Consider the following 16,700-nt stretch of genomic DNA (forward strand, 5'->3'; position numbering starts at 1 on the left):
CCACATGCATATCCTCCAAGGAATCTCGATGTTTTTCCATAATGATTCTGATACTCTGGATTGCATCTGTGGTTGATTTACCCGCAACAAACCCGCACTGGTCATCAGATAGCCTTATTATTTTTCGCAGTCGGCTACCCAAGACTCGCTCAACGATCTTCATGGTGTGTGACATCAGCTTAATCGAACGGTAATTATCACAGCTTCGATGCCTAATGTTAACATAACAAAAATTGTTCAGAAATATGTTGCGCATACGCCACAGTGAACTTTTAAATTTAAACCTTGAAAATTGATACAACATTTGTTACCACTGTAAAATAATGAAACAAATCCAGTTTTAATGATCCTACTCTGCTCTTTTAAATAATAAAAATATTTTATTTGAATAGAACGAGCAAGAAAAGTGATTTTTTTTTCTCGAATGTTTTATGTACTATTCCAACTTGGTTCCAGTTTAAAAAGTTTTTTGCCATTTTCGCGTTCAATCTCTTTTCTGAATTTTGAATGTCAATTCCTTAATGCACATTTCATTCTTTAATCTTAAATTCACTGCAACTTTTAACTGCTTACATTCCAGGCTATTCAAAAACATAGGTCTCATTGCTGGTGGATATTTAGGGCAAATTTGTTGAGGAAACTGGGAATCATCATTAATCTAACGATTAAAAACAAGACATTTCAATAATTTTCGAATTTGTAACTTTTTGGCGACTCAGATTTTTTAGTCTGTTTTATCACGTTAACTTGTGCAAAAGAAATTGCATTTAAAAGACCTAGAGTAATATTCAAAAACCTGTTTTAGGCTGCTTTTGAGACAAACTCAAGTTCATCCTATTTAAATTACATAGGATAAACTCCAGGTTAAGTTAAACAACGACTATGAATATGTGCCCCTATGTTTTACATGCAGATAACTAAATTTTTGAGAAACAGCTATATTTTTTTTTTGTATTTTTCACTTAAAATACTTCAGCCAAGTTTTATAAAAGGACGGTTTTTTTGTGTATTATTTATCCAGTTCTATTTTTATTCATTCATACTCATTCTTTCCCTTTACTTTTGCTTAACTAATATCATATTTTCTTCTTATTATTAACAGGTTGGTCGTATTGCAGCAGATCATCCATTAGTAGGCGGTCACAAAGGTCCTGTATTGGATATTGCATGGTGCCCACACAACGACAATGTCATTGCTTCTGGTTCAGAAGATTGTGTTGTTAAAGTATGGCAAATACCCGATGGTGGCCTATCGCGGACACTCACCGATCCTGTTGTCGATCTTGTCTTCCATCAAAGAAGAGTTGGTTTAGTGCTGTGGCATCCATCTGCGTTAAATATACTCCTTACAGCCGGTTCAGATAATCAAGTAAGAATATTATTTTAGATTCTTAACGAAAACAATTCATATTAAATATTCCCTTTGTTTCAAAGGTTGTTATCTGGAATGTCGGTACTGGTGATATACTCGTACATATTGATAGTCATCCGGATATTGTTTATAGTGCCTGCTTTAATTGGGATGGTTCCAAATTGGTAACCACATGTAAGGATAAAAAAATCCGCATTATCGATCCACGCACAGGTGAAGTGGAAAGTGAAGCTCTCTGCCATGAAGGATCCAAAGCGACACGTGCTCTCTTCCTGCGACATGGTCTCATTTTCACAACCGGTTTCAATCGATCATCGGAACGTCAATACTCATTAAGAGCACCCGATGCATTGAGTGAACCAATTGTGATGGTTGAATTGGATACGTCTAACGGTGTTATGTTCCCTCTGTATGATCCAGATACGAATTTAATTTACCTTTGTGGTAAAGGTGATTCAGTTATACGGTATTTTGAAGTAAGATCACCTTAATTAAGTTAAAACTTCTCAACTAACTATAATTTTTGTTTAATAGATCACACCAGAACCACCATTTGTACATTATATTAATACGTTTCAAACGCCAGATCCTCAACGTGGTATTGGTATGATGCCAAAACGTGGATGTGATGTTACCACCTGCGAAATATCTAAATTCTATCGTCTCAATAATAATGGGCTGTGCCAAGTCATTTCAATGACAGTTCCAAGGAAATCGGATTTGTTCCAAGAAGATTTATATCCAGATACTTTGTCAGATGATGCCGCGTTAACGGCAGAAGAATGGGTTGCCGGACAAGATGCTGATCCAGTTGTTATTTCTCTTAAAGTGAGTATCGGTTAAATGTTAATGGCAGCCGTTATAATGAGCTTAAATTTGAATACTTGGTTTGGGCGTACTTTCTTCAATATTATTTCAGAAGTAGTTGAGAAATGTGTCATAGAATCTTTTTTTAACCATGACTTGATTTTCCTTCATTGTTATTTTGTGTCAAGTTTATTCTTCTTGAAAACGTTTTTCGTATGGTTTCAAAGTCAGTAGGTAATATAATATCTGCTGATGTATTAAAACGTATTCCAAAGGTTAAAAAATGACTAATTTCCATTATAATTAAAGGTATCAAGAGATTATCAAAAGTGATATATTCCAAAAATAATAAGCAGACTTTAAACCTGATTTCTTCTTAATAGTTCCGAAGAATTCAAAGTCCCTACGCAGCTGTGTAAGTACTTACAAACTTTTTTCTGTGACTCACAGGGTATGAGTTAAGTGAAAAATATTACGTTTTCACCTTATACTTTGCTAATCCGAAAGCATAAACTTCAATAAACAGCAACAACGAAATGGTTGGAAAAGTCTTATCTACCTTTTCGCAAACGATTGATAACAAGCTACTTTCATTGTAGCATGAATACAAAAATGGATTTTATCATTACTGCAGAACATAGATAATCTGGTCAATTTTACTTGCCAAATTGGTGTCAAGTTTAGGATTTCCAAAAAATCGAACTCGAGATGACAATCGAACATGACATTAATGTTGATTTCCAAAAATTTAAACAGCAGTTTTTGTTTCAAATGATTGATCTCTCGTGGCAAATGGATATTGCTAATTGCTTTATTTTTATTCGTAACTGTGAGCAATTTAAAAAATCGAAATCTGGGAAATTTGATCTCAGATCAAAACTAAATGATCTCTTTTGGCAAATAGAATATAAGATACCAGTAATTCCCGGTATTTTTTTGACACAAAATCAAAAGGCATTGATTTTTTGTGACAAATGGAAATTCACATACATAAATGTATGGTACCTCCGATATGAACATTATGAAAAAGTTGACTCTTTCAAAAACTGCTGTAAAAATTTTAGTTGAGGAATCTATTCACTTTTTAAGGAACAGTTTCTACTTTTTGTAGAAACTTTTTTTCTACTTTTTGTGGCCCTGGCCAAAAAAGCTGAAACCTTCGTAATTTTTTAATCACTTTTCAACTCGCATCTCTTTCCAACTCATTAAAAAATGTACCGTATTTTTTTAATTGCGTGGAAACTCATAAAAAAAGATGATGACCCTTTGTAACCTGGGTCCTAATAAACCCAGAAAGTTTTCATCCACTGACAGCTCTTTTCATTCTTTCGATAATGCCAATGTCATCATGCGGATGACAGCCAGAAGTTGAACGGACTTTTGAATAATTGTACCTTGGCTGCATGCGCTTGGCTATATTCTTCGTCGAATCCAGTACGTCGAATCCAGCCTTTGAGAAATAACAAAATCCGTTGTCAGCAAAAGTTATCTTACGCTTGTAGTCTTTTGACGTCAATTTTTCAATTTAAATGCACAAAAGGAATGAATATTAATCCTATATTTTATGAAAACTTATATTATGCTCGCTCATCAAGTATTCAAATTTAAGCTCCATGTTTTTAATTGTTTAACAAAAATGTTTGAAGTGTTATATTTTTTGCCAACTAAAAAAAAATTATTGCAAAAATACGCTAAAGTGCATGTTATTTGAAGATTTTAAGAATCAAATATTTAAATGTTCTTGAAAATAACCACCTCCTTATACTTCGGATGCTTACCCGATTCGGGTCCATGTTCCAAAGAAATTCGCATCAGCAGCGAATAGCTTTTTGTCATGATTTGTCTCATGCTTTCTACTGATATCAAAGATTATCAGGTTTTAATTAACCGCACGTCGTGTGTGTGTGTCCATGTTTTAAGCCAAAAAGAACAGATTACTAAAAAATCTAAAATAGGATCGTGTATCTATTGTACAGGGAGGCTATAAGTCAGGAACTAAATCACTATCGGTGACAAAAAAGGCCAACATCCTAAATAAAAGCTCTCCGAAGACTGGCAGCGGTGGCGGTGGAGGCAGTAGCGGTGGTGGAAGTGCATCAAAGGGTATTGATTTGTCAATTGGCAATTCAAATGCATCCAATAACAACGATAGTGGACCAGTTAGTGGAATAAGTGTAAGTATTATAATCACATAAATCATTTTCAGTTAAATAAAATATTTAAAATCTATGTAGGAAAAGGACCTCCGTGACATTACTGACGAAATTCGAAAACTCAAAGCAATTATTGTCAAGCACGAGAATCGAATTCGTGCATTAGAAGCTGCATTCAAAGCGCAAGAAGAAGATATAGCGGATGCCGCTCCATCAAATAAGTCAGGTGCTTCGTCTGCCAATAATAGTAGTGAAACAAAAACGACGGCGCACGATAACTCCACATCGAGCAAGGATAACGATAAAAGTGCCAATGATAGTCACACAAAACTAGCACCTGACGATGTGTAAAATGTCATAACATCCCCACAACACACCCTTACCACCTACATCTATTATTATTATTTTCATAACAAAAAAATAATTGTTTTATATATATTTAAAAAAAAAATGCAAACAAAAAGAAAAAAAACAGATTTTATGTTTTTTTTTATACAAAATATTTTATTTTTTACAATATTTTCTTTCTTTTGAAAAAACAAAAAAAAAATGTTTTACTAATTTAAAATAAATACAAATTGATTATAAAGTAAAAAAAAGTAAAGTACATACAGTTGATAATTTAAAAAAGAAAAATGCCCCTGGCAATCAACACTATTGTAACAATTTTTTTAATAGAAAAGAAAAAAAAAACTCAAAAACAATTATATACCTATAATGAAAGCTGAAACAATTATTAACCTATATACTACGCCAAATTAACATGCATTAAGTACCAAACTGTTGATTTTTTTTTATTAATTTTAGTATTTTTTTAATTGATAACACAATAATAAACAAACACACACAAATGTGAGAAGAGCCAACGAATTAGGCTTAATTTTTTTTTATCATTTTATTTCATACATATTTTTAGATTTGTTTCTTCTTTTTTTATGTAGAGAAAAGTATCTGCTATCAACTGAGAGGTTTTATAAATTATTGTAAAAAATATAACTAAATATTATAACAACTTAGTTACTTTTTTTTAATAAGTTGCAGTTGAAAAAAAAGAAAGTGTTTTAAAAAATTATTAAATTATTTTATCTATGTTATGAAATTTATTTAAAATTAGTACGAAAACAAAAAATTCAATCATTGATAACATTTATACTAGATATTCACAAACAGAAGAGATTAATTAAATTTTTATAATTCATTTTTTGTTGTTGATCGATTCTTTTATTTTATTTTTTTTTTGTTCGTCTTTTTCATTCATGCATCCCCTACCTTTCCCCAAAACTGCTTATACATTTTGTTTTTCTTTAAATAATGTAATTTTTTATTTAAGAATTTGTTTTATAAAAAAAAATTTATCAGTAAATATAAATGATTCTTTTTTATTATTATTATTTTACTTTGTTCGTACATAAATATTTTCTTCGTTTTAATATTTTATTTTTTTGTTCTATTTTTAGTTGTGTACTTTTTAATTATTTTTATTTTGTTTTGTGTCATCAATAAAAAAATACTGCTCATTTTAGTTTTGTCTTTTTTTATTTAATTTATTGATTTTTTTTTTTAATAGGTGAAAATTTTAAGCGACGAGATGTTAGCTCAAAATATTTGTGAAGTGGTGGCCTATTTTGACTTAAAGTGAACATAATTTGTCTGGAAAAGACAACCAAAAATTATTCATTGAAGAAGAAGTTCATCACCCGGTTTGGGCTAAAATTGGTAACCTTGTTCTGAATTTAGCATAGGGTAGCAAGATGAGAAAAAATTTTCAAGATGTGGAGGTGAATATTTTTGTACTTTCACACTTTTTCTTTATACTCTATAGGCAATTATATAGAACGTCCGAAAAGTAATGGTCAAAACGTTTTTTCTTTTAACATCAAAATGTTAGTTATTAGGTATATAATTTTTAGAAAATGGCTTGACAGATAAAAAATCTTTTAAAAAATTATTTATTCCCAACTACTGACCAATGTTTAAGTGAAAGAATTTTAAATTACAAAAATCGATTATGGACAGGGAAAGCAAAATACTAATTCAAAAGAAGAGGTTTTTAGAAATTTTGAGTCAGAACAGAATCGTGAGAACTGTGAAATGTGTCTGTCGTCAACGATTCTTTTTTATTTTATTATTTCCAACATTTCTCACTTTTTATAATAAGAAATTACCGCGTTCGCTATTTACTTGAAATCTTCTTTATTGAGAGATTTAATTGGAGGTATCCGTTTATTTTAAAGTAGGTAGTATAATGTACTGTCAAATACGTTACATTTTTTCATAAGATACTCAAAACATTAGGATAACACGAGTTTTTTCTTAATCCTGTCTTTCGTTGTCAACGATGTATTCAATGTTTTTTCCAATTTTGACTCAAATTATGCCAACGAATCAGAGGAACGTCCTTGTTGTTTACGACATGCCAAAATCCGAATATGAAAACTTTATGCCTAAAAGTTCTTGGTATTGTAAACCATCGAGTATGTAGTCTTAGAGCCAGTTTTTCAGTTTTTTAGTTAAGGCTACAAATTAATTTCACTCCAGTTAACCAAAAAACCTGTTTTTCAGAAGGGAATGATAACAAGAAAGTTAATGACACCAGAATTTGTAAGGTATATTATTTTTTTGGGTAAATTTATGTATATCTTCAGAACAATATAAATTTGTTAAAAAACCTAAATTTCAATACGTAATATTTGAATGTCTAACAACACATATCTCAACTTGTTTCAGTTTTGTTTCCATTCTTGACAAAGTGTGTCTATTTGATTATAATAATAAAAAAAAAAAACTTACTAACAATACGAGATTAATTAAACGAATATTTAAATCGAACTTTAAACTAATACTATTACAAATATTCTTAAAACTATGTGTGTATGCTTACAAACTTATCTTACCCTCCATTTAAAAATCCTTCATTAAATTAATCTAGAACTAAAATCAATAATATATTATATAAGAATTTTCTATACTAACAAAGCAACAATAAAGCCTTATTTAATAATAGAATGATGTTTTCTTATACTAAAAAAAAACTTGTTCAAATAAAAAAATATACTATACAAAAAAAAAATTAACCAACAAATATTTCTATATATACAAAAATAAAATAAATGTAAAATTTTGTACTAATTGTTATAATAAACAATCAACATTAAAGTATGAGTAATAAATCAAAGCTGTTAAGTCTGCGCCTGCTGGTGAATATCCTAAATCTAAAAATAAGCAACTAATAAATTTAATAAAGAAAAAAACAAAAAAGCATAAAATCTAGCATGCTTAAATCCAACCCATCGTTCGTTTTTCATAAATGTATTAGCTAAGTAAAATTTACATAAATTTATATATATTTATATAATATATACATAAATAAATGAAATAATTCATATTTTACATACAAACATTAGTTAAAATCATAATATTAAAAAAAATTTCATAATGCTTAAGGAGCTCATTTTTGTTTTTTATTTTTTTTTTGTTTCTTTTTATAAATATGTACTATTAGTTAAGCGAAATTTACGTATACAAAAAAAAAACTAGTCTGACATACTAACAAAATAAACTAATTTAATCATTTCGATAGATTTGTGTTTTGTTTAATAAACTTTTCGATTACAAGATAATAGGTATAAGAGGATTTTTAATAACATCGATTACCCTTTGTAATAAGGATTTTTGTATCAGGTCCAATGATCTCTCACGGCAAATACTTATTACAACCTAATAAACTGTCCTTTTACATTCTCAAATGTAACATAATTGCTGGATTTCAATAGGGTACCATTATTTTTATTTTGCAATAAAACCATATTTTTTCTACACATCAAAAACAATTTTTTTAACCAAGTTCGTAAGGGTACCATTTTGTACCATTGATTTTTATTAACTCATAACAGATTTTTCTCATTTCTCACCATAAAATATTGATGTAGGTTGCTTAAATTCTTCGTTTCTGTAGTGAATGAAACATTTTTACCAAATTTTCATTGGGTATCATTTTTGATACCTTCTTATTCTAAATTTCATATTTTCTTTAAAAAAAAAAAATACCCTTTTACTCAAGATAATTTAGCAGAATCTTTAGATTAATAGTTCTTATACAAACTTAATTTTTTTTTTAAATCTTTAGAAGATCTCCCCGTTTGCTGTCGATTTTTTCAATTAAAAATAAAAACCATTCAATATTACTTTCAATTTATTTGAAAAAAAAAAAAAACAATAAAAGCTTCCAATATATTTTACTACAACAACATCTTAAGTGCTAACTCCATGTGCCTTCCGCAGACCTTCGTACAACTTCTTCTTCTCGTCATTATCCTCTTTGAAAGTCTGAATGGCCATTTCCAATTGCACTTTCTTCAAAGCATGTTGCTTAACAAAGTTCTCAATAAATCCCAAGCAAATATCATCAGCTTCAAAATCTTCTCGTGACTTTCCAATGGCTGACTTGATTTCCTCATGAATATCATCCGAAGTTCCTTGATAAGACTTTTTCAATTCACCCAAAATATCAGATGACTGTGGAATACTTTCCAGCTTCTTTATTACACTCTCATCGAATGGTATTTTATGGATTTGATAAAGAATTGTAATCAATTCAACTCCATTGCGCAGGTAATCTCTCTTGATGACATCATAGAGAAGATCATCGATTTGCTTGTGCCATGCCAAGAAGAATGCCATCGGCCCAAAGTGACGAGTCGATCGAAGATCGTCGAACTTTTTATGTTCGTTGATGTGGGAATAGACTTTGGCCGAAACAGAATGGAACTCTTTTTCGAATGGTTCGTATTGAATGCATAATCGATCTAATACAAATTCGTATTTGAATTCATCGAGGCATTTTTGAAGATTCTTTTCTTCAAACATTCGGGGTGTGCGAATTTTACGACCAGGAAGAGGGAAGTAGGTTTGGATCATACGCTTGGTGGTTTCTATTGGAGCGTATTCAAGAGTTCCATCGATTTGCCGAACAATCACTTTTCGTTGGTTTTGTTTGATGCCAAAGGTAATGTCGGTAATGACAAATTTAGAATCAGCAAAGTTCTTCAATGCGGGATCTTGGGAGATGATCTTTTGTTGATCTTGTTTCACCTGAAATGGGGGTAGGATTTGATTCACATTCTGAATGATTCAATATAGGCTATTGATTTATGTCTTATAGAAAGGAACTATGGCGTTCACGAGTTTTTATTGCAGGAATCGTTCAAAGGGTTACAAAAGATGATAAAACTGCGGAGTGCTATTAAATGAGATGGTGGAAATTGAAGACAGGGGTGCAAAAGCTGCCTTTTTCGTTTTTTTTTCGATATATCTCGTTAACAAAGCAAAATTTTGATACATTGGATCTAAAACTAAATTTCCTATCAGAATAACTATTTTTTTAAATTGCAAAAAAAAAATTAAAAAAAAAGAAGATTAAATTTGACTTCGGATTTCAATGTTATTTAAGTTTATATTATGATACTCTGTCATTTTCCCTGATTCTAAAGACCTTAATCTTCAATATCCAACTACTAGAATTCACACTATTAGCTTTTTTAAACAACATTTTCAAGCCTATTTTGTGAGTTTTGTTGTTCAATTTTTTTGTTAGTTTGAATCGTTTGAAAAACTGTCGAACAAAAACCAAAGTGGTTGGCTTAAAAATCTTGGATTATGAGTCCTATCGGTCGGATTTTCAAGATCAATGTCTTCAGGTTCAGTGATAATGACAGAGCTTCATATTATATATTTAAAATAAAAATATAATTCAATTTTTCCTTTAGACATTAAACGATGCATTAATAATACTAATTTTTGCAATATATTGCATCCTTAAAGCAACACAGCGAAACTTCCAATGTAAAAGTTTTTTCTAAGCTATAGCTCTTTCATTTGATACTAATTTCATTAATAGCCGCTCAACGTCCAAAATGCCCATTCTCCTTTAATCTTCTTTTTAATACGCTTTTATTAGCTTCACTTGTAACTAAGTAACTGTATTAAAAACTTGGAACTAAATTTTGACCTTTTATAAATATTGACCAAAGCGCTACGCAAATCGAGCTAAATTTTAGCCGAGATTAAAATCCCATACAATTTATCGATAATTTTTATGGGATACATTTTAGCTCGGCTTAAATTTTTCGATAATTTGTATGGGAGCTAAAATTTATCTCGATCTGCTCACCAGGCTTGAAGGTCGGAAAAATATTTTTTTTTTACCCTAAATCCAGATTTTGGGGGTAGGTATATTGATTTATGCTGTTTTACTATGTGATTAAAGAATTTTTTGTCACGCAGTGACAAATAGTGAAATTTTATTTATTAATTTTATTTCATAGTTTTTTCCTACAACCATTTTAAACTTTTTTTTTATTTCAAATTTTAAACTTTATTTATTGAACTGAAAATTCAAAAAAAAAAAAAAAAAAATATCAAATCCAATCGAAACCCGAAGTCAAATTTATCTAATTTTTTTCTTTTTTGAAATATTACCGTTAAAAATGCAAATCTTTATAAAACTATTTGTCTTCTTTCAAAAACTGTTTAAAACTTTCTGGAATTTTTTTTATTGTCTGAGATATCTTCAGTTGTTTGACTTTGTCATAACATCATGAAGGAGAAATATTTCGGCATACTTATAAGTAGGGCATTTTTGAAGGTAGAGCATTTAAAAGGCCAGAGCAAATTTGAAGGTAGGACAATTTTCATAAGTACACTATGATGGTAAGACCTATAATTACCTATGGTGCGGTGGCTTGGCACAAAAGAACTGATCTTGCAACAACTAGGAAATCACTAGATAAAGTGCAAAGACTCGCATGTGTCTGCATCACCGGGGCTATGAGAACGTGCCCTACAGCAGCAATGAAAGTTATTCTTGATTTAACTCCACTTCACCTATTTATTGAAAGTGCTGCTAAGGGAGCTATCATGAGATTTGCCAAGGAAGGAACTGGGGCTGGAAAATGCATAGGCAACAGAGAAAGAGAATTCCTGTCCAGATCTTCAGAAGAAAACTTAATTGACATTCCTAGAGATGCCATGGTCACAAACTATAACTTTGTGAAAAACTACAATATACATCTCAGTAGTAAAAAAGATTGAGTAGGTGAATCTATCAACTACTCATTTAAAGAAAATACCATCAAATGGTACACAGACGGCTCGAGAACAGCGGAAGGTACAGGGGCAGGCGTCTTTGGGAATAGTACCAAACTCTCTGTACCTATGGGTCAATCCTCAAGTATCTTTCAAGCTGAGGTAAATGCCATTGTAAAATGTGCAGAAATAAACCTCGAATTAAATCACCAGAACAAAAATATTGCCATTATGTCTGATAGTCAAGCTGCCCTAAAAGCACTTAAATCCTAAGGAATCAACTCCAAGCTAGTATTGGAGTGTATAGGAAAACTTAACGAACTTGGCAAAATAAACAAAGTCACTCTCCACTGGGTACATGGGCAGGATAACGAGTAGGCGGACTCTTTAGCAAAAACGGGAGCAAATTCCCCTTTAATGGGACTCGAACCGTATTGCGGAATAGGAGAAAATGTTATTAAAAATAAAATAAAACTAGACAAGGAGACTAGGAGAGCAAAAAACTGGACAGAACTACCAAAACTGAGACAAGCGAAAATGCTTCTCGGGAACTACAACCGAGAGCGTTTCAAATCATGTATCAGTCTTAGTAGGAACAATCTCAGGTTAATCACTGGGCTCCTCACGAGCCACTGTAAATTAAGAAGGCACCTACATATATTGGGTTTAGCAAATAGTGCAACATGTAGGTTCTGTAGCGAAAAAGAACAAACACCAGATCACATCCTGGGTAGTTGCAATGCACTAATAAACCAAAGATTTAAACACATGGGTCGCTACCAGGTCGAATAGGATAAATTACACTCTTTGAAAATACCCCAAATAATCAATTTCATGAAAGGAATTAGGTTAGAGGAGGAGCTATAAAATGAGGTACTAACTCATATAGCTTTAAAGGGGGGTAAAATAGATCTTATAGGTCGCAGTACATCTTACACCTTAAATATCAATCAATCAAAATAAGTAAGGCATTTTGACAGTAGGACATTTTTAGGGTAAGCATTTTTGAAGCTTGGCCATTTTCATAAGCAGGGTATTTTTGAAGTTATTGCTTTTTTGAAGGTAGGTCATTTTCGTAGGGTATGGCATTTTTGAATGTAGGAAATTTTTAAGGCAGGGAGTTTTTAAAGCATTTTTATATTCTTATAGGAAGTGAATTTTTAAAAGTAGGACATTTTTAAAGGTAGAGCATAATTCAGGGGCATTGCCCCTCAATAACCCCGACCCTGGCTACGGCTCTGTGTTCTAATAGGAAATTAAATTCTCTACAATATATCAAAATTTTGATTTGTTAACGAGATGTATTGAAAAAAAAAAAAAACAAAAAGGGGGCTTTTGAACCTCTATTTTAAATTTTCAACCTCCATTTTATAGCATTTTTTAGCCTAATAGTCTATATACTAACCATGACAACTGGCGGCATTTGAAGATTACTTTCCGATTCTGCAATGATTCTTTTGAATTCATCTTCAAGCTGTTCTGTTGTTAGAAATCTAGAAAAAGCATTCGATTAGAACTTAGCTCTTTTTCAAAGCAATAAGATTCACTTACTTGTATTCAACTGTATTATCTGTAACAGAACGTTTTCTAAAAACTTTGTCCAAACGAACTCTTGTCAACGATTTCAGAAGACTTTGTATTTTTGGATTAAGAAAGTCAGAACTGGGATCTTTATCTGCAATTGGATTTCGGTTTTAAAGCAAGAAATCATTATGGCATAATAACCTCAAGAACTTACCATACTGAAGGGTGTTGTTGGAACAATATCTGGCGCATAAGTTTGTGAGGATTTTATTTGAATCGATGCATAGGGGCTTTCGAAGGATTGCATTACGTAAATTACTCGCGATCGACATGATTTTGAAGAAAATACACAGGCCGAAGATGCTCAAAAAATAAAAAGAAGACAAATTTCTTCAGCACAGGCCCTTATTTTGACAAGCAAGAAATGTCACTCGCAGATTTTATGTTCGAGAGTCGAAAGTTGATAAATAGATCTCAATGGGGATGTGTTCAGAAGGAGATGTATTTTAAATTGAAATATTTTATGGTTTGTTTGCAGCTTAAAAAATCTAATGTAGCGTTTACATTAGGTTTGTTCGTTGTGAGCTCTAGGGCACTCTAGGGTCGCTCCGAACTCGACGTCAAGCGTTTTTTGTTGCTCCTTTCTCAACCAGAGTTATTTCCTCTGTGTTCGCTGTTGGCTCTGAAAGCACACTGAACAAATAATCTGGGTAGGTATTTTGTCAGAGCGCAGAATTCAGAGTTATCAAAATCAAATCCGCTGTTGTCATTTAAGAAAAAACAAATTGTTTATAGTGCGAAAAGTGATTTGTCTTGTGGATAAAAAATTTGTGTGGTAAATATAAAATTTTTCACGAAATTCATGAAATAAGAAACTAAAAAAAGAAAAACAGAAATCAGCTGATGAAACTATACGCAAACCATTTTGGCGTAAATTACCGAAGCTATTTAACTAAGGCTTAAAGGTATAACTACAATGACCTAAAAAGTGGGAAATACAAAAGTAAAATTTTTTTATTTCTTTCTAGCGCTATTTGTTTTTAGGAAAAAAAAACTACAAAAATTGTTTTTAAACCAAAAAATAACCTTTCTGCATCATTAGGTGCGTTTATTTGTTTATCTATATAGATTTTGTGCAAAAAAACGACATCGAGACTTTTGAAATCAAAACAATTTACGTGTTAAAAACAACAAAAACTTTATCTGTAGGTATAGATTTTTGAAAAATCCAGATAATTATCCAGATTTTACTTTCTCTGGATAAAAACAGTAGTGCCAAGGTAGTTTAATTGTTGTGTTCATACAGAAATATCTGAAAATATTAACAAAAAAAAAAAGCGGAGAAAACGAGGTTTGAAAAAAACTCTCATAGAAAAAAATAATCAAAAATTTGTTTGACATGGTTGCATTGAAATGTAAATATCTCGAGATATACGCAATGCACTTTTCAGATAAAAGTCTTAAATGGATCCTGATAAGATTTTTGAACAAATATATATATAAAATTACCAAAGTTTTTTTTTTTCGAAAAATTAGAAATAAAAATAAAAAAGTTTTCACATTTGATTTTTAAAAAATCGAAATAAAATTCAATATGGCTACCTTCAAACGCTTATAACACAAGAACGAATGAACTAATTTTAATGGTTATGGTCTTATGTAACTAAGAATATACAGATAATTTTTGGTTTTTTTGTGAAAACATTTTTTTTGAATTCAACATGGATGCCATGGCCATACAAATGGTTTTTGTTTTTTTGTGAAAAATTTTTTTTGCATCCAACATGCATCCCACTTCGGAGTTAAAATAAAAAAAAACAAAAAACAAAAGAAACATTTTTGACAGACAGCTGCCAAAGTGTGTACAGTGGTGCCAAATGTTTGCATGGATTTCAAAACTCCCGATGTCGTTTTTTTGCACAAAATCTATATAGATAAACAAAAAAACACACCTATTATTTTTAATTTTGTGGTCGGAAAAACTGTCACAAAATGAGTTTGAAAATTAATTTAAAATCAACAGAAAATAATTTTTAAAGCAAGAAATAAATGAATTAAGCCATAACTATAATGACCTTAAAAGTGAAAAAGTGGGAAATTTACAAAAGTAAAAAATTTTTATTTCTTTATAGTGCTATTTGTTTTTGCAAAAAACTACAAAAAATGGTTTTTAAACCGAAAAATAAGTTTTCTTCATCATTATTTTTAACAAAATGAATTTAAAAATTTTCACTTTTTGACTTTTTGCAAAAAGTGGCCGTTGTAGTTATACCTTTAAAAGTGAAAAACCCGTCAACACTGCTCTTTGGAGTCAAGAAAAATGCACAAAACAATTTTTCGCTAGAGCTGCGTACTGAAAAACCGTTCAGGATTTCGTTAACGAAATTTTGTATGGAAAATTTCTTTTCGCTTCAGCAGCGTACTAGGCTTAAATCCAGCAATCCCATTAATAAGTGTAAATTTAGTATTATTTACATACCTAGCTTATTAAGGCTTAACTACATTCACCACTTTTTGAAAAAGTATAAAAGTGAAAAATTTTTTTTTTCTCGCAAGCGCAATTTTTTTTGTAAAAAACAGTAAACAAAATGTTTTTTGGAGGAAAAAATAAGTTTTCTGCATCATTTGTTTTTATTTCCCAGCCCGAAAAACAATACAAAAATGCGTTTGAAAATTTTCACTTTTGTACTTTTTCACTTTTTGAGCCAATGAAGTTAAGGCTTTAGAAAATAACATTTTAGTTTCAAACTGTACATTTTGTCTATCACAACTAAAATTAAGCTTACAGCCTGGTACAAAGATCGAGCTAAATTGTATCTCCCATTAAAATTTTCGAAGAAATTTAGATAGAAAAAATATAAATTATAGGAACAAAACATAAGTGCTGGTCACCCTAGAACGACTTTTATATCTATATTTAAAAATTCAACCAACCCACCCTTACGAGTCTCGAATGACTGCATTTTTTGTCATCCAAAAATTATTCAATTTGCATCTGTCAAAAATTTTGCCATTCCCATAAAAAAAATTAAAAATATTTTGTTTTTCTTGCCCAACTTTTCTATTTTTAATAAAAAAAACATAAATTCTCTTCCAATTGCCCAAACATGAGTGGTGTTCATCGCGAAGCTATTCAAAAACAAATCCATCAAGATTGGGCGAATCGTGAGTATATTGAAGTAATAACCGCCAGCATTAAACGAATCACTGACTTCTTAAATTCCTTTGGTAAGAAGATTTATTCCAATAAAATAAATAAAAGTTAACACCAATTAACTCTATAATAGACATGTCCTGTCGTTCCCGACTGGCTGTTCTCAATGAAAAGCTAACAACTCTTGAGCGACGCATTGATTATCTAGAAGCCTGCGTTACTCAAGGCGAAACACTCACATAAAAAAAAGCACAAGAAACCAATCATCCCGAGAAAGAACACACAAAAACAAGACGACAACACAAAGGAAGAGAAGAAGCAAAGGCGAACAACAATTTCTACTTTTCTTTTTTATTTTATAAGACAGCGAGAGACTATTTTATTTTAAATACTTTTTTTATTCCAAGGAAAACAAAATGTGTTTTGCTTTTGTTCTTGTTTGTTTTGTAACTTTTTTCTTTTCTTTTTGTTATTAATCAAGTTCCAATTCAAAATGATTCACGAAAGCCAATTCATCATTTTGTCCTTTCTTTTTCATATGTTTTTTTTTTTTTCATTTTCATGTTTGCTTTTTTTTTTGTTTAAGAAAAAGGAATTCACATTATGC

The 16,700-nt window shown here is 30.8% G+C and overlaps 3 protein-coding genes across 4 annotated transcripts in view; 2 read left to right on the forward strand and 1 right to left on the reverse strand.

Moving 5' to 3' along the window:
* The window catches only part of LOC129915004 (coronin-1C-A), a 38,413-nt gene extending 32,559 nt beyond the window's left edge, over nucleotides 1-5,854 (forward strand). Inside the window, exons 3-7 of one of the 2 annotated variants that reach the window (XM_055994461.1) lie at nucleotides 1,103-1,369; nucleotides 1,435-1,848; nucleotides 1,907-2,200; nucleotides 4,135-4,353; nucleotides 4,414-5,854. In XM_055994461.1, the coding sequence (XP_055850436.1) occupies nucleotides 1,103-1,369; nucleotides 1,435-1,848; nucleotides 1,907-2,200; nucleotides 4,135-4,353; nucleotides 4,414-4,683 (1,464 nt within the window). In that variant the 3' untranslated portion in view covers nucleotides 4,684-5,854. The remainder of the gene's footprint in view (nucleotides 1-1,102; nucleotides 1,370-1,434; nucleotides 1,849-1,906; nucleotides 2,201-4,134; nucleotides 4,354-4,413) is intronic. The other variant, XM_055994469.1, reaches the window with a different exon arrangement.
* A 2,681-nt stretch (nucleotides 5,855-8,535) lies between these two features.
* Nucleotides 8,536-13,363, reverse strand: LOC129906477 (28S ribosomal protein S22, mitochondrial). The gene is made up of 4 exons (XM_055982261.1): nucleotides 13,154-13,363; nucleotides 12,967-13,090; nucleotides 12,821-12,908; nucleotides 8,536-9,423 (listed from the first exon to the last, which is right to left on the reverse strand). Exons 1-4 carry the CDS (start codon nucleotides 13,269-13,271, stop codon nucleotides 8,584-8,586), a joined length of 1,170 nt encoding a protein of 389 aa, XP_055838236.1. The 5' UTR covers nucleotides 13,272-13,363; the 3' UTR covers nucleotides 8,536-8,583.
* Nucleotides 13,364-15,916: 2,553 nt separating this feature from the next.
* On the forward strand, nucleotides 15,917-16,681 carry LOC129905624 (probable protein BRICK1-B). Its single transcript, XM_055981152.1, has 2 exons — nucleotides 15,917-16,167; nucleotides 16,227-16,681. Exons 1-2 carry the CDS (start codon nucleotides 16,047-16,049, stop codon nucleotides 16,334-16,336), a joined length of 231 nt encoding a protein of 76 aa, XP_055837127.1. The 5' UTR covers nucleotides 15,917-16,046; the 3' UTR covers nucleotides 16,337-16,681.
* Nucleotides 16,682-16,700: the final 19 nt, after the last annotated feature.

This window comes from Episyrphus balteatus, chromosome 1 (assembly GCF_945859705.1).
Source record: "Episyrphus balteatus chromosome 1, idEpiBalt1.1, whole genome shotgun sequence".
Classification (NCBI taxonomy): domain Eukaryota; kingdom Metazoa; phylum Arthropoda; class Insecta; order Diptera; family Syrphidae; genus Episyrphus; species Episyrphus balteatus.